The sequence below is a fragment of the Pongo abelii genome, chromosome 15, assembly GCF_028885655.2.
Source record: "Pongo abelii isolate AG06213 chromosome 15, NHGRI_mPonAbe1-v2.0_pri, whole genome shotgun sequence".
In the NCBI taxonomy this organism is placed as follows: Eukaryota; Metazoa; Chordata; class Mammalia; order Primates; family Hominidae; genus Pongo; species Pongo abelii.
The window spans coordinates 76,938,153-76,960,058 of record NC_072000.2 but is presented as its reverse complement, the minus strand read 5'-3'; the positions used below and the strand labels follow the sequence as shown (position 1 = coordinate 76,960,058).

Below are 21,906 nucleotides of genomic sequence, written 5' to 3'. Positions count from 1 at the left end.
AATTGTGTGATTAAGCAACAGTGACGATTGACATAACAAAATGGCACAAGTGAAATGCTGTGAGTTTATACTGGGGATCTGCAGAGGCGGCTGAGGCCTCTTTGTGTAAATACTGATATCATTATCATTACTTTTAATAAACATTTATTCCTTACTAACAGTATGCTTGGCAACTAAATGGATTTATATACAATGACCCCATAATTTGCTGTGTATTAACTTCAGATTATCTAAAAAGCTAAATAGAAAAAGCCACAAGCAGATCCAGAGTGCACCTCAGGGGCCTCTTTGGGTCCAGCTTCCTGAGTCACATGGAACTGAGATGCATAGCACTATTTTATTTTATTTTAATTTTCTTTTTTAACAATATTTATGAGAGAGAGGAAGAGAGAATATATGAATGTAAGTAGCCAATGATAGGCCTATTTATTTTAATTTTTTATTTTTTTAGATTCAGGTTTGTTACATGCATATATTACATAATGCTAAGGTTTGGGCTTCTATTAAACCCATCACCCAAATAGTGAACATAGTACCCAACAGGTAGTTTTTCAAGCCTTGTCCTCTTCCTTCCCTTCCGCCTTTTGGAGTCCCCAGCATCTGCTGTTCCCATCTTTATGTCTGTGTGTACCCAGTGTTTAGTATATTCCATGGAATATTACATAGCCATAAAAAAGAACAAAATCATGTCCTTTGCAACATGGATGCAGCTGGAGGCCATTATCCTAAGTGAATTAATGCAGAAACAGAAAATCAAATACCATATGTTCTCACTTATAAGTGGGAGCTAAACATGGGGCCTTGAATTTATAGTCACTGGGTCACCAACTTGAATTTCAGACTCTCATTTTGCCTTAACAAAGAAGTCCAACCAGTTGCCAGATTTTATAATATGAGGCAAGGATCAAAGTCCCTCTTTTCAGGAAGATCCAGTACTTAAGATGCAGCAAAAAATGCTGACAGCCCTTGCCCCTCATTTACCATTTATTGAGCATCTGGTATGTGCTGGGTATTGAGAGAGCTGCTTGCAAATGCTATTTATAATCCCTTTACCCATCCTTCAAGATAAGTACTGTTATCCTCATTTTCAGATAAAAGAAAAGGCACAGAGCTACAGCTTGTCCAATTTCATGCAGCAAAACTCTTCAATTAATTTTTAGAAATTAACATGACCATAAAATTGAAACCTAATAAAAGATAGTCCAAAAATTATAGATCGAGCTCAAGTCTTAGTACAGATTCAAGATGCAATATTAGAAAGCAGAATGCAGCAGTATATAAAATAAATAATATACTCTGACCAAATGGAGTGCATTCTAGGAATGCAAGAATGGTTCAATAATAGGAAATATTAGGAAATCAACGTAATTTACCTATCAACAAACTAAAGGAGAATCATATTATAGTAGATGCTGAAAGGGTAGTTGATACAATTCTCCTATAATAAAACTCTGTAACAGGAATAAGAAGAACTACTTAAATTTGGTAAAGACTAAAAATTAGCCAGATACATCACTGTAAAGAGTGAAACACTAAATCCGCCTTCATTAACATTGGAAATGCTTGCTTTTGCCATTTTAAAATATTGTTTTGGTGGTTCTTACAATTGATCTAAGCTAAGATAAAATAGTTTATGTAAATATGGGGAAGAAGAGGTGACATTATCTTGGCCAATGTTTGTCTACTGAAAAACCCCAAGAGAATCTGGTAGGAAGAGAAACTTTATCAGAAGTAATAAGGGTATTAGATAAGATGACTGGATAACAGCACTTCTCTATACGCTCAGGACCACACAGCCAGTGAACCTCGGCAGCTGGAACTGGGATTTGAACCCAGGCCTGAAGCTAAAGTTGTGCTCTTCCCACCTTGTGAAGCATTTATGCTTCCTTGTATGACTTGGTCATGTCAGCACAAGGGAGAAGTCTTTTAGAATTTGTAACTTTCAAGCACTCCAGCAGAGCAGGTTGGTTTGCTCTGATGGTGACCCAGGCTGGGGGGCAAGCATAGAAGGTTGGCATGGACATTTCACTGGGAAGACTCTCGAGGTTTCTGCTACCAGCAATGCCGTCCCCCTAGGGGCTGAGATAACGAACTCTATGTGGGGAGGCTGAGGGTGGTAGTGTAACCTTGAGCCATTTAGCCAGACTTCTGCTTCCCAGGAACTGAGCATCTAACCAACAGAACTACTGCCCTTTCTTCTTGGCTCCAAGAAGGCACATTTCGATTGCTCGCTGCCCTTGGCTCAAACTGCCCCATTTGAGAGGTAGTACTTGTGAGGGCACCTTTTACAGATTTGGCTGCCCTGGGGCATCAGGGGCACAAGCTCTTGGTGACTACACCCACCAAGGATGCTTTAACTCCATGGCGTTCATGGTAGAAGTGCAGCATGTGTTTCTGGCACAAAATCACTGGGTGAGACATCAAAAAGATTATCCAGATAAAACTTTTCTACTTCTTGCAGAGGCCAACCATGGGGTGGTGGAAGGGACAGTGCACAGGAACCCAGGAGACATGGGTTCTGGTGGCTCTGCCACACTAGTTGTGTGTTCCTGGGCAAGTCACTTGGCGTTGCTGGGTCTCACTTGCCTCATCTGTGTCATGGCATGTTGGATTGGGTAGATTCCCAGTGCCCTTTGAATTCAACGTCATAACAATAACCCTTACAAAGTGCCTGACACCGTTTTAAGTACTTTGCATAGAGATAAACTTATCACAATGACCCTGTGAGGTAAGTACTGTTATTGTTCCCATTTTATCTCGGAAGAAACTGAGGCACAGAGAGGTCAAGTGACTTGCCCTGGGTCTCAGAGCTAGAAACGGTGGAGTGCTCACACAGCTCTTAACCTCATATTTTACTTTTACAGTTTTTCTTTCCATGAGCTGAGTTGTTATAAGGGTGTTGGTTCTGTTGGGTGGGGGAAAGGGGTGTTGAGATGGGAGACAGTTTTAAGGGAAGCCTGGCTCTGGGGTGGATGGATGGGATCACTGTCTGGGAGAATGATAGCCGTGGCTGCACAGGTTGCTAATATTTGCATCTCTCCCTTTTTTCCTCTTTTCCTCTCTAGTCTGTGGCAAGCGCTACAAGAACCGACCGGGGCTCAGCTACCACTATGCTCACACTCACCTGGCCAGCGAGGAGGGGGATGAAGCTCAAGACCAGGAGACTCGGTCCCCACCCAGCCACAGAAATGAGAACCACAGGCGTGAGTGCCTACTTGTTAGGTTGGGGCAGTGAAGAAGTGGGTTAGACAGGCTGGGGAGCGTTCCTTGTTCCTTTTTCTCACTGCTGGCATCTTCTGGTAGCAACCGTTGAGTGGTCTCAATGTGCCATAGTGTGTTGGCCCTTTCAGCCAACCCTAGGCTTAGCAATAGCAGGGCTGGGTTCACACACCCTGATCTGCTCCCAGAGGAAGGAAGGTGAGTGTTAAGCAGAAGAGAAAGTCCTTACCTGGCCACTGTCAGATGCCAGACCTACAACTCTTTTCCCTCAGCTCCTGAAGAGCCAGACATTCAGACTGGGTTGGGCATAGGTCATAGGTGTGTCAGTTCAGACACACATTCGAAATGCCTGCTTGGCTACTAAGTGCCTTAGAATATTCTTATCTATTGCTGTGGTTTTGTTGTAGAGGGGAGGGGATCACATTTTGGTACAGGGCTCTCCTGCCTTAGAAATGCTGCCTGGAGACCCCATGTTCTTTGCTTCAGCATTCAAATGGCAAATGTGATCTGGGTGGATTTGCCGTTTGGGATGTTGGGCTCTCAAGACCCAAAATGATCCTGAAGATTTGTGTTTCCATTTCTGTGCTTTCCTACCTCAACTTCCAATTATGAATTAGGGAATGCAAAGGGGCTTAGCATTTTCCATTTGACTTTCCTCTAGAACATCCCTTATGGTCTCTGGGCCCGCAGAAATCTCAACATAGAAATGGGTTAATGGAATCTTTAGAGCCTGCTTGAAGATGTGGGCCACACTGAGATCTCTCAGTGAAGAATATTCGTGGACAGGCCATGTGTTTTTCATTTTGTTCAGAAGATTTGGTGGTAGGTGTTCTGAAAGTGAACAACTCAATGCAGTGAAAGGGATCAGACCTTTAAAATACTCAGACTCTAGGATTAGAGGATGCATGTTAGCCAACGACTTAGTCAACTGATGTCCACTGGCCACTTTCACCAAATATTTGAAATAATGAACACACCTGTGGCCAAGACCATTCTTCAGATTAGTGTGGGGTCTCCCTTAACCTCCACCCCACTTTCCCCTTGTAACATTGCCCTCTTTGTGGGTTTGCTAGGGTTCTCATAAGAAAACCCTACAGACCGGGTGGCTTAAACCACAGAGATTAATTTTCTTACAGTTCTGGAGGCTGGAGGTCCAAGGTCACGGTGCTGGCAGGGTTGGTTTCCTCTCCTTGACTTGCAGATGCTGCCTACTCCTGTCCGCTCGCACAGTTGTCCCTCTGTGCATGTGTGCTCTGGCATCTGCTTTTGTGTCCACGTTTCCTCTTCTTCTTTTTTTTTTTCCTGAGACAGAGTCTTTCTCTGTCGCCAGGCTGGAGTGCAGTGGTGTGATCTCAGCTCACTGCAACCTCTGCCTTCCAGGTTCAAGCGATTCTCCTGCCTCAGCCTCCCGAGTAGTTGGGACTATAGGCAGTCACTACCACCCCCAGCTAATTTTTGTATTTTTAGTAGAGACAGGGTTTCGCCGCGTTGGCCAGGATGGTCTCGATCTCTTGACCTCGTGATCCGCCCGCCTCGGCCTCCCAAAGGGCTGGGATTATAGGCGTGAGCCACCACGCCCAGCCCATTTCCTCTTCTTGTAAGGACACCTGTCACATTGGATATTAGGGTCTATCCTAACAAACCCATTTTAACTTTACCTCTTTAAATGCCTCTTTAAGGACCTACCTCCAAACTGAGTCACAGTCCGAGGTACCATGGGTTACACTTTCAACATAGGAATTTGGGAGTGGGGAGGAGATGCAGTTCAGCCTTCGGCACCTTCTTGAATTTTTGCTCACTTCCAAGGTGCAAGCCTTTAGTGCGACAGACCCTTGCTTTCTCACCTGCTGTTGCCACCTGGACAGAACCTGAACAGCAGAGCAGGAGGTGCCCCCTGAGCCTTGCCCGCCTCTCCTTGCCAGGCCTGAGGAGCTCCAACACTGAGGCCTTCTCTCTGGGAAGAGCTTTCCTTGGTCCAGTCACCCTTGTCTTTCAAAAAGGAAAAGATACTGACCTGTATACTGAGGCAGCCGATACTTGCATTTCCCTGTCTCTCCTCTTTTCCCTGGTCTAAGTGACCAAGAGGTCACACGGAGCTGTTGTCTCCCACCATGAGGAGGCTGAGAAGAATCCTTTGATTTTGGTTGCTCCCTGAAAAGTGTTTCTTCGCCATTGTTGCGCTCTCTAAAGTGTTTATTAGCTTGGTAACCTTATTTCTCACTTCCCTGTGCTAGCTTATCTCCTTATATCTCTTCTCAAATGTCAGGCCATTTTGTTCCTTTATTCATGCCCTGGGGTTTGGAATGCTTCTTGTCTGTCTGTGTCTCGTTTTCCTTGGTTCTCCTGTAGCCTCATTATGAGCCGGGTGTGTGTGTGTCTATGCGTGTGTGTGTGCGTGTATGTGTGCGTGTGTGTGCGTGCATGTTGTGTGTGCACCTGTGTGCGTGTGTATACGTGTTGTGTGTGTATGTGCTTGTGTGTGTGTGCTGCATGTGTGTGCATGTTGTTTGTGCGTGTGTGTGCTTGTGTGTGTGCATGTGTGTGTATTGTGTGTGTACCTGCGTGTGCATGCGTGTGTGTGTTTGTATGTGTGTGCATGTGTGTGTGTGCATGTGCACGTGTGTCTGTCCATGTGCCTGGTGTTTGTGGCTGCACGGGGAGGTGTGCTGCAGACCGGAAGTAGAAGGAGGCAGTCTCCCCAGCGATCCCTGTGGTCCCCTCAGGGTTGGTTGACTTCTGAGACCAGCACTTGGGTGTGGATCTCCTCACGAGCCCTCGTGGGCGGGTGTGTTTGGCTTTCTAGTGTCCTCCCCTTGAGGCCACACAGCCTTGCTTGGGAAAGAAGCTGTGCCTGTCTCCCCTTGCCCTACATGGAGATGTGGAGACGTCTGCCTACGAGATTTCATGGGTGGCTTGTTTTCACCTCTGTGGGCTTGTCAGTGAGCGGCACACACTCCAACTCCCTCTCCCCTTTTTCTCTTTCTCACCCTGCTGATGAGAAAGTGGGCTCTTCAAAAAGGATCATTTGCCTGGCCAAGGGTTTAAAACCTCCTAGGAAATAATAGGTATTCCCAGGTGGATCCGGGGCCTCCCCACAAGAAGAAGGTTCCAGAACCCTCACAAACACCTTTTTAGTGACATCTCACAGTGCCCTCCTCGAAAACTCTGTGATTAACCCAGTTTTGCTAGTGGGGAGGGTACAGCAGAAAGGCCTTTAGTGCCTGCGGAAACCATCCTTTCGCCCGCCCCCAATTTCTCTGGACAAACCCATGAGGCAGCTGGTCGTCCCAGGCTCTCTGCATCACACACGCCACTGACTTGCTCGCCACCCTGAATGTGTGCTCTGCTCTCTCCCACATTCCCCTGGTGAGCAGCCCCCCAACTATTTTCTTGTGAGCACTAATTGCGAGCATCATTAATACCTAGTCATTAGCTGCTCCCACTGTTTGGGGGTAGGGGGTGGCTCCCATCCATCCTGCTCCTAAATGCCACTGGGGCTGTGTGCTGAATTGGATGTGACAGCTCGGCAGCATCCTAAGGTCTCAGCTTCGTGATCCTCCCTCGATGAGGCTTTTGGAGGGGAGGGGCAGGTAGGAGAGCTTAATCCAAGAGGCTAATCTGCGGCTCCCCCAGGAGAAGGTCTGGACACCAATGAAGTGGAAATGCTGACTTTTTCTCCCTTTAGCAGAGCTGCAGGGTGACCCAAGCTGCATGTGAGTGGAGGCCTAATGGAAAAACAGCCTTACAGACACAGAGTTTGCAGGGCCAAGGGCAGCTGGGTTCGCACCACCTGCAGCAGTAGCGACCTTTTGACTTTGGTCCTCCTGCTGTCGCTTGCTCTATCGCCCCCCAGCTGTGTCTTCAGCAGAGCCCATGGCTCATCCTGCGCCTGCTGCTGCTGCTGAAAGGGCAGAGTGGACTGCTGGAGCCGGCACTGCCCTTCCCCGCCCCCGCCCATGCTGCCCTGTGCTGCAAGCTCAGCAATACACTGCCACTCCTGATCGCCTGGCCCCCAAGCTGATGCTCTCGCGCCTTTGTTTCTCCCTTAGTCTCTCATTTTCTCTTGAGTATACATTTCTTGTGTTTCCTGTACATTTGTCCCCTTTTCTGTGTGCCCTGGCCTCTCTGCCTCGACTGCAGGAAGCCAGGGATGCTTGGAGCTCAAACACTCCCCTTTGGGAAATAGTGCTTTTCTGATGGGGTCTTCTGCATGTGGGCTGCATCCCACCCTCTCCCTGCATGAGACTGGGTGCCTCTTCTGCCTCCATTTCTTTTACCACCTTCATCTACTTTTTGCAAATGAAATAAATGACTGTGTGTGCACATGCATGTGTACACACACCTACACATAGATGTACATATACATGAATAAAAGGAGGGCAGCTGGGGAGGATAGGACTCTAAAAGATGCACTCAGAAGCATACCATTGTGACTACTTAAATGCAGCCTTGGTAGGGAGCCCCAGTGGGGTAGAGTAGCAGAAAGAGCTCTGGACTAGAATTCAAAACCCCCTTAACATAGGCTTGTGATGTTAAACTCTTTGAACTTCTTTTTACCTTCTCTGCACAGTGGGAATTGATTATAGATGATGTTTTCGAGGTAATTTTTGGAGTGAGGATAGACATTTATGAAGTCCTGGGCCTAGATGAAAAGCTGTGTAAATAAATTCAGTCTAATCCATCCATGCATCCATCCATCCGTGCATACGTCATCCATCCATCCATCCATCCATCCATCCACCCACCCACCCACCCACCCATCCATCCATCCATCCATCCATCCATCCCATCTGTCCGTCCATCCATCCACCCACCCACCCACCCATCCATCCATCCATCCACCCACCCACCCACCCACCCACCCATCCATCCATCCATCCATCCATCCATCCCATCTGTCCGTCCATCCATCCATCCGTCCGTCCATCCATCCATCCATCCATCCATCCATCCATCCATCCATCCATCCATGTAATAACCATGTATTGAATATTGTCTATATGCTGGGACTAGGGAGGACAGGCATAAATAGGACTCAGCCCTATCTTTGAGCTCACAGTCTTGAGTGGGAGTGTGCAATGGGGTGTGTACAGAACCTGAGGGAGTTCAGGACTCAAGGGCACAGGGTACTTTCTATGCCTTAGGGCAGTGGTATTCCAAGTGTGGCATTAGCATCACTTGGGACCTTGTTGAAAATGTAGATTCTCATGTTCTACTGGATGTCCTCAAACAGAGACTCCAAGAATGGGGGCCAGCAGTCTGGGTCTTACAAAGCTCTCCAGGGCATTCTGGTGCACACTAAAGCTTTAGGACTACTGCATTAGGGGATTTGCAAAGGCTTCACCGAAGAGGTGACATTCAAGTTAGCTGTTGGAGAATGAGAAGGAATTTCTTAGGAGGGAGAGGGCTTCCCAGGTAGAGGGAACTGTACATGAAGTCAGGCAGGTATGAAATAGCATGGCACGTTTAGACAATTGGAAGTCTTTGGGTCTGATAGTAATGTTGGATTTAGAGGATGCAGAGGAAAGATGGAAATGTAGTCAGGGGCCACAGTGGGAAGTGTCTTCTATGCCCCTCTGTGTAGTCTTTATCCTATAGACAGTGGGAAGCCAGAGTAGCAATTACTAGAAGGCAAGAACAAATAACTTATAAAAACATCTGTTTGGAGTCTTATTGTTATATGTTGCATCTCTTTTATTTAATAGCATAAGTAAATATAACATACTCTCTATAGCATACTCAGAGCTCCTAGGAGGGAAATTTAAAAAAATATGAGTCTGTAAAATTTATTTCAAGCTGATTTTTCAAGTCTGTGGAATTGAAGATGGGTTGTCCTAGGTTCCTGGAGGTCTCAGCCTTTTGTGCAAGGGTGGTGTGCCTGGTGCAAAGTTAGGCTTTTCACCTCTGTTGAGAGAAAAAAGAGCCCCAGCTCTAGCACGCCTTTGGAGGGCATATTGTACTCTGCAGAGCTGAAAGGGGAGAACCAAGTTGATTAAGGGTAATGTCTGCTGATTAGATAATCTGAAAATTAGTCTGATAATGTGCAAATTATCTAAAAGAAGCATATGATGTCATTGCCACACTGTTGGGAAAGATCTAACAGATATTAGTCTTCTGACATCTCTTGTCCTCTAACATATGGCCTGGGGGCAGCCAAAAGCTTTAAGAGATAGAGTGAACATTACCTTTGAAACAAGCTTAGAAATTTTAGATTACTCTGAAAGGCGACTGAAAAGCCATAAACCCCACACAGCCAACTGCGTACCTAAACTTGACACCAGAAATCCAGCCTTTGTTATTAGGGGAGACAGAGGAAAGTTTAGATACAGAGCTCTTTCTGGGAAATTGGGCTGCTTCTTCCTTCTCAAAGAGTAAATTGGGAAACTAGCAACAGGTGTTCTTTAGAGAAATTATTATTTAACTAGAGAGTTTTCCGATTATATAGCAAAGAATCCATAGAGTTGCTCTGGTCCTTGCAGGGGATACTTGGGGCTCATTTTCTGGCCTCAAAGGTCATCTACATCCTTGACCCTGTGGCTGAGGGAATGGCTGTGGAGTTGGTCAGTCCAGGGTGTGAATGGTGACCCTGGCAATCTGCCATCTTCCAGTGGTGCAAATGTGGGCCACTTACCTACACTTCTGCTTCTTAGTTGCCTCATCTATAAAACGGGGGTAATAATCCTCCTGACTTCATGGGATTGCTGTGAGTCTTAAATGAGATAATGTGAGTGTTTGGCACCATGCCTGTGAGCACTAATGTCCCATCTCCGTCCCATTTGGGCCCACAGGCATGTCTGTGACCACAGATGGCTCATCTGAGTCATGGTTCCGTCTGAGCCCATGTAATGGGACTTTGCCACCACTGTGAAGCTAACTGCCTGTGTGGTGTCATTGGCATCAGCAGTAACTATCAGAGCCTGACCCTGGCCCTGGCATATCCTTGGCTAAATCTTAGATATGGGACACAGATCCTTCTAAACAGGCTCAATATGAATATTTATTAAGCACTTACTGTACATGCACCCAGTTGTTGGGAGAAGTGTAACTGGGCCTCCAGAAAGGGATAACGTGGTCTCACCCCAGGGAGAACTTCTGGTGCAATTGTGGAAATAAGACAGAGGCATAAAACCCAGCCAGAGAAAGCTGTGGAGGGCAATCTAGACAAGTGTGGCACCCTTTTATTTGCCATGCCATTGCCCTAGGATTGGGCCTCCACGTATCTCTTGGCTGTCTCTGAATCTCTTTTATTTCTCTCGCATTTTGGGCCTAATTACCTAGAAACGTGCAGGATTGAAGAAACCCACATACCAAACAGCAACAGTGGCGATGGTACTTGCTTGCATTCCTTAAGTGTGTCAGACATGGTGCTAAGCATGCCACGTGTATCTCATTCATTCCTCACAATAACCCTACAAGGCAGGTGCTATATCCCCCAGAGGACAGCAAGGCACACAAAGACCAAGTCATGTATCCATGCTCAGGGAGGATGAATGTGAATTCACGAGTCATGTACCACTTACTGGGAGAGTTTACTTATTTAGGTCTTTGATTTTTCCTGCCTTGTTAGAAATAAAATTATCTTGCACGTAGAAGAGGAAAGAGGGAAAGAGATGACGGAACAACTAGTAGGTGTCAGGCATTTTACACACATCACCTCATGTTATGATCATAAGTCCATTAGGGACATGTTATTATTCTCATTTTACAGACAAGGAAACTGAGGCTCAGAGAGGTTGAGTAACAGACAGCAAGGTGGGAAGCTGAGATGTGAGTGGGCTTGAGTTGGATACCATTCAGTTATGTCAGGACTTTGGAACCCTGAGTGATGGGCCCTAGTCCCAAGGCTTGGATCTTTGTCATGGTCCTACCGATGTCCCTTAACTTTTGCCTCAAGACCAGTTGTCTAATGCATCATGCTGCATTGTGGCTTTTCAAAAGAGATGAACATGTTATTAGGCACTGTCTTAACAAAATTCCATTGACTGGGTGGCTTAAACAACAGGAATTTATTCCTCACAATTCTGGAGACTGGAAGTCCAAGATCGAGGTTCTGGCAGGGTCAGAGTGTGGTGAGGGCTCTCTCCTTGGATTGCAGATAGCTGCCTTCTCATTGTGTCCTCACATGGCCTTTCTTTGGTGTGTACGGGTGGAGAGAGAGAGAGAAACAAGCTCTTTGGTGTCTAATAAGGGCACTAATTTCATTACAAGGACCCCACCCTCATGACCCCACTAAACCTAATTGCCTCCCAAAGACCCTTTTCCAAATATCATCCCTTTGGGGGTTAGAGCTCTGACATATGAATTTTGGGGATGAGGGACATGCTTCAGTCCATAGCAGGCACATTTACTCTTCAAAGCTCTTTACTAACTTAGGCTGTTTGGGATGTTTTACAGACCCCACCCCTGCATTACAAATTGTAGGTCATACTTTAATTGGTAAATGAGTTTTTTTTTTACAGAAAAAAAAATCACACATTATTCTATTCAATAATTTTCCTGAGTCTTTCTCTCTCATTCTATGTCTCGCTGTCTTTCCTGGCTCTCATTTTTTTTTCTTCTAAACTTGCTCTTTAAAAAAAAAAGCTTGAGCCTGAAGTGAAATATTAGGATTCATCCTTGCCTCTTGGTTTTCCTTCAGTCTTCCAAAATAGACCTTACATTGTCTCCCTCTCTCTATCTTCTGGCCACCCCTGGCTTCTGCCTGGGTTGTTAAAACTTTTTTTTATTGGTCTCCCAGCCTCTAAAGCAGGCTGTGGCTCATACCTGTAATCCCAGTAGTTTGGGAGGCTGAGGTGAGCAGATTGCTTGAGCTCAGGAGTTCGAGTCCAGCCTGGTCAACATGGTGAAGCCCCATCTCTACTAAAAATACAAAAATTAGCCAGGTATGGTGGGGCATGCCTGTAATCCCAGCTACTCGGGAGGCTGAGGTGGGAGGGTTGCTTGAAGCCAGGAGGTTGAGGTTGCAGTAAGCCATGATTGTGCCACTGCACTCCAGTCTGGGAGACAGAGAGAGACCTTGTTTCTAAGAAAAAATATATATATGTAAAATATAAAGCAGATGATGTCACTCTCATGCTCTCAACACTTTCATCACATTTGAATACAACCCAAACTTCTCATCTTGTGGGTCTGTGTTTTGCATCAGACAGTGTGGTCAGAAGCACCTGGGGCTTGGTGACAGCTTGTCCAGGTTTGCCCAGCTACAGCACTGAAAGCCCCACTCCCTAGAACCCTCTGTCCCAGTCAAACCTGGATGCGTGGCCACCCTACCAGGGGAGCTTTTAAGACATGTAGAATCTCAGGCTGTACCCTGGATCTATGAATTCCAACCTGAATGTTAATGAGATCCCCAAATGATTTGCACAGCAAAATCTGGGAGGCCCTAGCCTGTGAGGCCCTGCGTGTCCACCTCTCCGACTCACCTCCCCTCAGGTGCGTGGTTGCTTGGGTTCAGAGCCAAGTGAGCCACTGACTAACATGTGACCTTAGCTGAGCTGCATAGCCTCCATATGCCTCATGGATCACTATGTAAAATCAGATCATTAATGGCATCTATCTCATAGGCTATGATGAAGATTAAGTAAATGACTTCCAGGTGAATGTGGTCACACCACATTAAAGCCATGTTTCTCAAGCTTGAGGCTGCATCAGAATCACCTGCAGCATTTGTTAAAGCACAGCCCACCCACTGGATCCCACACCCAGAGTTTCTGATTCAGCAATTCAGGCCCTGGAATTTGCTTTTTTTTTTGAGATGGAGTCTTGTTCTGTCACCCAGGCTGGAGTGCAGTGGCCTGACCTCAGCTCACTGCAACCTCCACCTCCTGGGTTCAAGTGATTCTCTTGCCTCAGCCTCCGGAGTAGCTGGGATTACAGGTGTGCACCACCACACCCAGCTAATCTTTGTATTTTTGGTAGAGGCTGGGTTTTGCTATGTTAGCCAGGCTGGTCTCGAACTCCTGACCTCAAGTGATCCAACCTGCCTTGGCCTCCCAAAATTCTGGGATTACAGGCATGAGCCACTGTGCCTGACTGGGAATTTGCATTTTTGACAAGTTCCCAGGTAAACCACTACCTTACAGAAATCTGGCTTTCCAAGACTGATGTTCAGTCAGTCAACTTCCTTTTAATTCCTTTTTTCTTTTGGATGCGCTGAGCCAGGTAACTGGCTAGGAGTCAGGTTGTACTGTCAAATTGAAGGGGTAGCCTTGGTTTTCGCTCTTTTCCTAATGCTCTATCCCATGTAGGGCAGACGTCTCTGACTCTCAGCACCAACTTCTCAGCCTGCCTTTGGAGTGCGCCCCCGCCTGTGCCCCCATCCTCAGGCTGTGCTGCCCCAAGACTCTGTGGTCTCTTGATTCCTTCCAAATCCTCAGGTCTAAAGCAGAAGGCTCATGCTTTCCCTTGTCTTAAATATGGCTTTCGGTCTGAAGAACAAAGAAAATGCTGGTCCTCTTGCAGACAGAGTTCAGTGGTGCTAGTGAAGAGGGTTGAGAGGGCAGGGCTGGGCAAAGCAAAACAAGGGGCTTGTTGAATCCTAATTATGTCGATAATAATATCCCGACAACTTAAACAGACAAAACTCATCCAGCTCTAACACACCAAGCTGTCTGGAATTCATTGAGGGGAGTGACATCACTTTGTTCAGAGCCTGGTTGATATAGTTGCTCTCAAATTAACGTTTTCTCCTTCAACAAACTCATTTGGTAGCACTCACAAGTTGCCACACCAGGGCATGAACTGACCCATATCACCAAACACTGGAAAACTGAAATATCTCATTACGTGTCATGTAATGAGATATTCATCTCAGTGTCACCAACACTGAGAACATTCCTAAGCTTTTTTTTTTTTTGAGACAGAGTCTTGCTCTTGTTGCCCAGCCTGCAGTGCAATGGCACAATCTCGGCTCACTGCAACCTCTGCCTCTCAGGTTCAAGTGATTCTCCTGCCTCAGCCTCCCGAGTAGCTGGGATTACAGGCATGTGCCACCACACCTGGCTAATTTTTGTATTTTTAGTAGAGATGAGGTTTTGCCATGTTGGCCAGGCTGGTCTCGAACTCCTGACCTCATGATCCACCTGCCTTGGCCTCCCAAAATGCTGGGATTACAGGCATGAGCCACCACGCCCGACCCATTCCTAAGCTTTACTTGGTCTTTTTCTTACTATTCTGAAGCATTAATGGCAGACTCAGGATTGCCCACCTAAAGCTGGAGCACAAAGGACATTCCTTGGGGGCCGTGTGACCATCTAGCCCCAGAGCTGGTGACATGGTGCACACACTCCTGGCAAATTGTTGTGGCCTTTTGGCAAACCGCAAATTACAACTCTCACCAAATACATCCATCAACATGGAGACATCAGTGTGAGTGGATATGTTTTCTGCTTTTATGGCACGGTTTTTAGGAGTAAATATTCACCAGGTTTGTATCTAAAGATGTAAGTGTTGGCTAAAGATGGAGGAAAAGAAGGCAGGCATGGGAAGGGTGGAGGGTTGACTCCACATTTTGAAATATTTATATTATTTCTACAGTCACCAAAACACACAGCAAGATGGGGCCTCTGTTCTCACTGGCTGCTACTGAGTCCCTGGTGAGACATGGAATGAGACTTAAGACTCTGGGGCCAGCTGAGCCTGGGGATTCTTGATGCCTTCCATTCTGGTTGACTAAGAAATGCCTAAGAGAGAGGATTCCTGGCAGAGGCAGATGCAATGGCTCTCTATACCACAGCTTTTCTTCTCTCCAAGGGGCTCAAATATTTCTCCTTCTCACTTCTTTTGTGCCTCAATACGAGAGGGACTTAGGATGGTCACCCTGTGCTCAGGGGACTCTCCGTCCACTCAATTCCTAGTCATTAACTTCCCTTTGCCTGGCAGATTTTTTTTTTTCTCAAAAAGCCTCTGTGATGATTTGTCCATCCTTTCATTCAGCATTGATTGTCAGCTCTGTGTCACTCTCTGCCGGCCAGGGGCCAGGGATACAGCGGTGAAGGACATGGCTCCTGCCTTCAGGTAGCACATGGCTAACAGGAAAAGAGGCATTTACATGAGTATAGAACAGCAATGAAAGGCTGGGTTCCTCTGGGTGTGGAAAACTTGGCTTTTCTGTCTCTTTTTTCACCTGATTATAATGCTTGAATAATAGGCCTGAAAGGGACCTCAGGACATCACCTAGCGTGTTCTCTTGCCTCTAGATCAGCAATGCAGTCAAAACCCTGGGCCTAGGGGCCCTTCCCTGTGTGCAGAGGCCTCTCCAGAGAAGCCCACCCTCTGGCCACGGCTTTAGTTGTTAGCCACATGCCTTTCCAACTCTCCTGTGGCATGTGCTGCCATTCCAGCTCATCTTGTCTTACCTTGTCCTTGACGGTGCGGAGTGTGACAGTTTATCAGCCCCATCCATAAATGTGAGGACTCATGACAGCAGCCCTGGGCCTCAGCGCCTTCCACATCTGCTCCAGCGCAGTCCCCTTTACTTTCCCATATATTCATGGTGTCCTCAGAGCTGGTGGCAAGATGGCCTGTGGGGAGAGCGAGTTCTTGGCCGTCGAGGGCTCTGACGTTGGAGGGTCCTGTGGGCAGCGGGCCCTACTGTCTGCTTCCCCCGCCAGCCTTCCAGGCCCCCTGCCCCTCCACATTTGGGATGAAGGCTTCCTTTGTCTTCCTTCTGGAGCCCTGGGGTGGGACCTAAGTCGCTATTAGGTGGCCAAGGAGAACCAGCCTGAATGAAAGCCCCACACTTTTTATTCCTGGGATCTGTGGGATTTATTTTTTCATCAGTTCTAGGGAAGCAGTGAAAAAAGGTGTCAGGCCTGGGGGATAATTTATATGAGTAAACACGACCGGCAAGCGGGAGCATGAGAATTAAGGCCATTTATCCCGGCTTTGATGCTCCCTTTGCCCTCTGTTCCAGCCTTCCCCACAGTCTCTATCATGCCACTTTTAACCCTCTCCTGGCTCTGCTTCACGCTGGGCCTGCTGGAGCTCCTCGCAGTCGCCTTGTCTCCCCAGCCCGCCTCCCCCTCCTCCCGCAGCCCTCATTAAAGGCTGGGCAGAGGTAGCAGGCCGTGGCAGTGGCCTCCAGCTGAGGCCTGCTCCTGATTCTGCAGGGAAGGCACGTCGGGGTCCACCCTTGCTCCCCACCCTCCCATCTCCGGCCCCCAAGCTTCCTCCTCTGGACTGGCCTAGCCAGCATGTCCCGCCTGGCCGGCCTGGGCTGCCTCTCTGCTTTCCCTCCTTTCCTCTCCCCTTTCCTTCCCTCCGTCGTCCTCTGAAGATGCGCTCTGCACAGCCAAGTGGCACGGGGCTAGCATGCTTTACACTTGAGAGATGAAGTCATAACAGGTGGCAAGAGCGGAGGCTGCCGGAGCCCAGGATTCTAGTTGCCATGGAAACATGTCAGACCTGTAGAGGGACACGGGAACTGTCAGCCTGTGGAGGGTGGCGGGGGGAACAAACGAGAGGCGCGAGGAGAGGCGCATTTCTTCCCAGAGGGCTCTGCTCACTGCCCCCGAATTCCCCAAGGGCTGTGTACCCCAACCTCCCAGGCTAGCAGGCTCCAGAAATGGAGCTGCTCAGCTGGGGCTGGGGCTGGGGCTGGGGCTGGGTGGTGGGTGGTGGGCACCGAGCATGGCCGTGCATTTGTGCACACCAGGCCCTGGCAGGCGGTCAGAGCGTCTGCTCAGGATGTGAGGCCATGCTTTTGTGCACGTGCCAAGGAGGAGCCTGAACTTCTGGCCTGTTTCCTATTCCCTAGGATGCTTGGGACGCAGCTCTGGTCTCAGCAGAACCCAGACGAGTGGCTGTTGCCGACGGCTGGTTTGTCCCTGCCACTCATTCTTTCTGTGAGTGGCAGGCACATCACAGCAGAGATCCGACTGGGAGGGGGAGAGGCGGCGCTGCCTGGGTGGTAGTTTTATGGAAGATTTGGGGCCTTGTTTGCCATAGACATAAAACCTGATTTAACTCAAAAATCCTGTAGCGTGCACTAATACCTTTCCAGAATGCCTGCTCTCGCTTCCCTGAACGTGGTGGTGGGACTGTGTGAAGCTTCACTTTTCCTTTTTCTTGCTTTGATTTATCTGAATGCTGTTCCCTGCCTTCTGTTATTTTTTTTCTACTTTCTTCATGAACTTTGTTCCTGATTTCCATTTTTTTTCCTTTGAGCTTTTTAGAGTTATCTCCCTCAGGTAGATTTCTAAACTCTTAAGGCTCACTTTATTTTCTCAGCAACTTACTTGTATCTCTTATATGATCTCAGCCCATGAACATTAATCAACAGAAAACCACATCCATCATCGCAGATGCTGCCATAGAGATGCCAGTCGGGTCTTTGCCCTCCCCATCATCTTATTCTATAAAGTGGGACTCAATTTCCCATAAGCAGAAGCAAAATCTCTGTTTAAATCCCACTTGCAAGGTCTGGGTGAGCTTCCTATTTATAGTAAAATCCTTTTTATAATGATCTCATATACAGTACCAGGAAATTGCTCACGGCTGGGTCAGGCCATAGGCCAACCTAGCCATGATGTGAGCTTTACTTAAAAAATTCCTTCATGAGCCTCTGGAATTCTCCAGAGAAGTGTTTTCATAGAGTAGATGACAATAAACAGGATCACACAGGATGGATTACTGTAGTAGGGACATTAAATTTAAGTTCAAAGGGAATTTCCACTTTTATCAGGCTGGTCTCAATAATTTTTATTGCTTTGGGCTTCGTAAATATCATATTGGGCGAATCAGGTTGACTCTAAAGAGATTTATGAAATATTTTCTATGCAAGGTATGGCTGGAAAGTGTTTACCTCTGGACTTCCCAGGAGGCAGAGAAGTGTGATTAGAGGCACAATCTCTGGGGACACAGACAAACTGGGGGTGAATCCTGCCTTCGAAGAGCCCAGCCGAGGCTTGGAGCCAGCACTTTAATCTCTTTGGATTTCAATTACTGCATCTGTCAGAAAAATCCCTACTTCACAAAGTTTTTGCAAGAATCAATGAAATAACATATATAAAGCATCCAGCAAAAGATTTGCCACAGTTTTGGGGTGTGATAAATGTCTGCTTCCTTTTCTTCTCAATACGCAGTTGGACAAAAGGGAGGCTGAGTGGATAGGCATGACCAGGTATCCTCTTCTCAAGAGACAATGAATCGTTGTCTTCTATGTTCTTGTGTGTTTGGCGCAGAGTGATGTCTCACCTCCCACAGGAGGGGTACAGTATTATTCTTCCAGTGACGCAGGGCCGTTGGCTACCGACTTCTGTGTACTCTGGGAGCTGGCCGTGAGACCAGGTGACAGACCAATTCATGCACACATGGACCAGCTCTCGTCTGGTAGGGAAATAAACCAGGGGCAGTGAATGATATCTGGTGCTCCCAGGCATCACTGTGCCACCCACTAACATCCCTGCCATCCCTCTCTAAGTCACTAATCCCACAGATTGTAGGGGTTCCAACAACGAGTTAGACCTGGACTCCAACCTGAAGGAGTAGATCTATTTAATATGGAGAGATGATACTGTAAAACGGGGAGAGGAGGCACACAGACTCAATATAAACAAGGGTCATAATGGTGATATCAACAGTGCCCTCCCCAGGGCATGACTGATATGTTTTAGCTGAAGTTTGGGAGAGCTCCATGGGAGAACCCTTGCTCTGAAACTAATCCCAAGTACCAAAAAGTATAAGAAAATCAGGTGCATAAGCAATTAGTCCATTCCACACCAGCTGACCACAATGGAAGGATGCTTTGAGCTCACTGTTGTAAGAAAAGAGTAGAAACTGAAGCAAAAATGATTTCTCTGAAAATAAAACAGAGCTGTGCATGATCACTTTCTATACTGGGCCATTGCCAGACTAAAAATGTACCTCCGCACCCCAGCTGGCCTGGCATGTCACTCCTGCACATACCAGGGCCTATACATGGGATTTTAGGACCTCCCTCACCCGTTGGATAGGAACTCTGTATGGGCAACAGGATGCTGCTCTGACTCCATCTCCTCAGAAGCTTCCCTTTTTCAGATGAATTCAATTCTTTTCCTTTGGTCTTTTTACAAAGGCTGAATTCTTCCATCACTGCCTGCTTAGCTCTACTAGATCATTTCTAATTTTTTATTTGTTGTAGTATTAGAGTTCCTGATTCAATAGGGTGTTCTACCAATGGTCTGTTGGTAGTGAATGCTGTGTAGAATTGTATTAGTCCATTTTCATACTGCTAGGAAGAAACACCCGAGATTGGGTAATTTATAAAGACAAAGAGGTTTAATGGACTCACAGTGCCACCATTTTCATACTGCTAGGAAGAAACACCCGAGATTGGGTAATTTATAAAGAGAAAGAGGTTTAATGGACTCACAGTTCCACCTGGCTTGGGAGGCCTCACAAGCATGGCAGAAGGCAAAGGAGGAGCAAAGGCACGTCTTACATGGCAGCAGGCAAGAGAGCATGTGCAGGGGAACTGCCCCTTATAAAACCATCAGATCCCGTGAGACTTATTCACTATCCCAAGAGCAGCTAGGGAAAAACCTGCCCCCATGATTCAATTATATCCTACTGGGTCTCTCTCATGACATGTGGGGATTATGGGAGCTGCAATTCAAGATGGGATTTGGGTGGAGACACAGCCAAACCATATCAAGAATTAATCTGCAAGCTTTTATACTCTATATTTTACTTCCTCATCCTCATACATCATGAGGGATACAGTGTGTTGGAGAAAATCAGATTCTTTAGTTGCTTAAAGATCTTGTGAATGGGGAGGAAATTGAAAATTATAGGAAGTCCCTAAGAGTACAGGAGAGAGACAGCTGAGGAGACTAGGCCCCCTGTAAGTTTTTATGAATGATATATATGGGATTCTCTGATTGCCTTCCATGCAGGAAGCTACCTAAGTAACGACTGGCATCTCCACATTTTATATCTAGCTCATATCAATCATGACACTTAACTTTGGTTTACCCTCAGCCCCTAAATTTAGTATACCCTATCTCTTCTTTGTGTTCATCATTTCATAGTTTTCCATCCATATCTTGTTGAGGAAACCCTGAGTTTATTTGCTTCATAGAGATGCTTGGATTTTCTTAGGAAAGTTCTAAAAATGACGAAGATGGCAATTGAGGGAGAAGGGAGAAGGGGACTCTGGTACTTCTGGATTTGGGCAATGAAAATTTTATAGGCAGAGTAAAATTTTTGCAGATGTACTGCTTTTTGGAGATTATTTGCAAAAGCATTCTGTATGCCATGCAGATGTGTTTGAGATCCAGGGACTGGTGAAGACAAGCCTACACTCAACAGACCCCAGAATGTGGCCAGCTCCTCTGTCTTCCCCAAACAGCTAACACTTCTTGCAGAGAATTGTCTGCCTCCCTGAAGATGGAAATCAATGACTTAGAAACCAATTAAACAATCCAAATAGCAACTGATAAATGGATTAACCGTCTATAATGAAATTCCTCTAGCTTTTGTCTTCCGCTTCCCCAGGTAAGTTTTCTATTCCTGGAGGCAAAGCAGAGGCATGGAGGAAGTGGAGGCCAGAGGGAATCACATTAAAGTGGGTGAATCCGTTTATCACTTACTGTCTGGATGGTATTTCTGCTCACATCTCTGCTTCCTTTTTCAGATTTGTGCCATATGGGACCCTGATTAACGTTAGCCAGTGAATAATGAAAGGCAGCAGCAGACACTGGGTCTGGTGAGGAGGAAGATACTTGGGTGGTTAGGGCTGATCCCATAAACAGAAAGACTTTTCTTCTTAGTTACAAACAGGGAGTGTGAATATGACAAAGAAATGCCCACATTAGGGAGGGAGAAACAGAGAAAAAGGGAAGCATTTCTCTCCATGCAAATAATCTGTTCAAGGCTTCTCAAGCAGCCCCTGGAAATGGAATGATTTTGGTGCATGAGGACAGGTGCTATTCTCCTCACAGGCTTTGTTTTCAAAATCATGTCCTAAGATTTCTCTTTGCCTTTGTTTAAGGACCTCCAGCAGGAGTGGGTTTTGAAGTTAGTGTGTTCAGTTACTTGTGACGGTCTTAAGCCTAAAGACATGCTCAGTAACTCACCATTTAATCCATCTCTGGCATGAGGCTGAGCCAAGTGCCTAGAAACCTGGGTCTAGTTCTGATTTTAGGCACTTGGGGTCTTGGGTACTTTCCATGATCAATGGGTCTGGACTTCAGGGAGATGAGACTCCCCTTCAGGGAGATTGATACCCCACCAAGATGTTTGTCCAAGTCCCCAAGAGCATCTTTGGTGTTCTTCCTGGAAATGACCTCCCGTCAGTGCTTCTTTGTTTTCCATTTCAGGGACAGGAAGAATATCTCCTAAACAAGAGCACTGTTCCCAGTGGCAAGGTCCAGGCACTGGCTCTTTCTTCTCCCTGTCCTCACACCACGGTGTGTGGTTTTCATCTGATGCCTGGGGCCTGGGCCCACAGGGCTGATTGTTTAGGGCTGAGAGTAGTTCACTTGACCAGTACCTTTTCTGGATGGTTTGATCATCTAAGGATGCAATCAGAGGAGCAGGGTGATTTCTGCAACACAGAGCTGGGGAATACTCTAAAAATTAAACTCTGGGTGACTTGCAAGATATTATTAGGACCATTAAACCCGAAAGGATCCAAAAGAAAGCGTAGCCCAATTTGCCAGCTTGATTATAATAAAACCTCAGATTCCTTCTGGAGCAGATTCTACC

The 21,906-nt window shown here is 46.7% G+C and overlaps 1 protein-coding gene and 1 long non-coding RNA gene across 8 annotated transcripts in view; one reads left to right on the top strand and one right to left on the bottom strand.

Moving 5' to 3' along the window:
• Window positions 1-21,906, top strand: part of DPF3 (double PHD fingers 3) — a 279,174-nt gene that overhangs the window by 197,802 nt on the left and 59,466 nt on the right. For all 6 annotated transcript variants that reach the window (XR_010137066.1, XR_010137068.1, XR_010137067.1 and 3 more), the window contains one exon: window positions 3,066-3,203. Coding sequence is in view for 3 of the 6 variants with exons in the window: in XM_054530783.2 (XP_054386758.2) it covers window positions 3,066-3,203 (138 nt within the window). In the remaining 3 variants the exon portion in view is untranslated. The remainder of the gene's footprint in view (window positions 1-3,065; window positions 3,204-21,906) is intronic.
• LOC129049925 (uncharacterized) lies at window positions 8,898-16,634 on the bottom strand. 2 transcript variants are annotated; one of them, XR_008513330.2, is made up of 4 exons: window positions 15,576-16,634; window positions 11,983-12,078; window positions 11,237-11,350; window positions 8,898-9,123 (listed from the first exon to the last, which is right to left on the bottom strand). It is a non-coding gene; the product is annotated as an uncharacterized LOC129049925 (long non-coding RNA). The 2 variants fall into 2 exon arrangements; XR_008513329.2 differs by lacking the exon at window positions 11,983-12,078 and having other exon boundaries at window positions 8,914-9,123.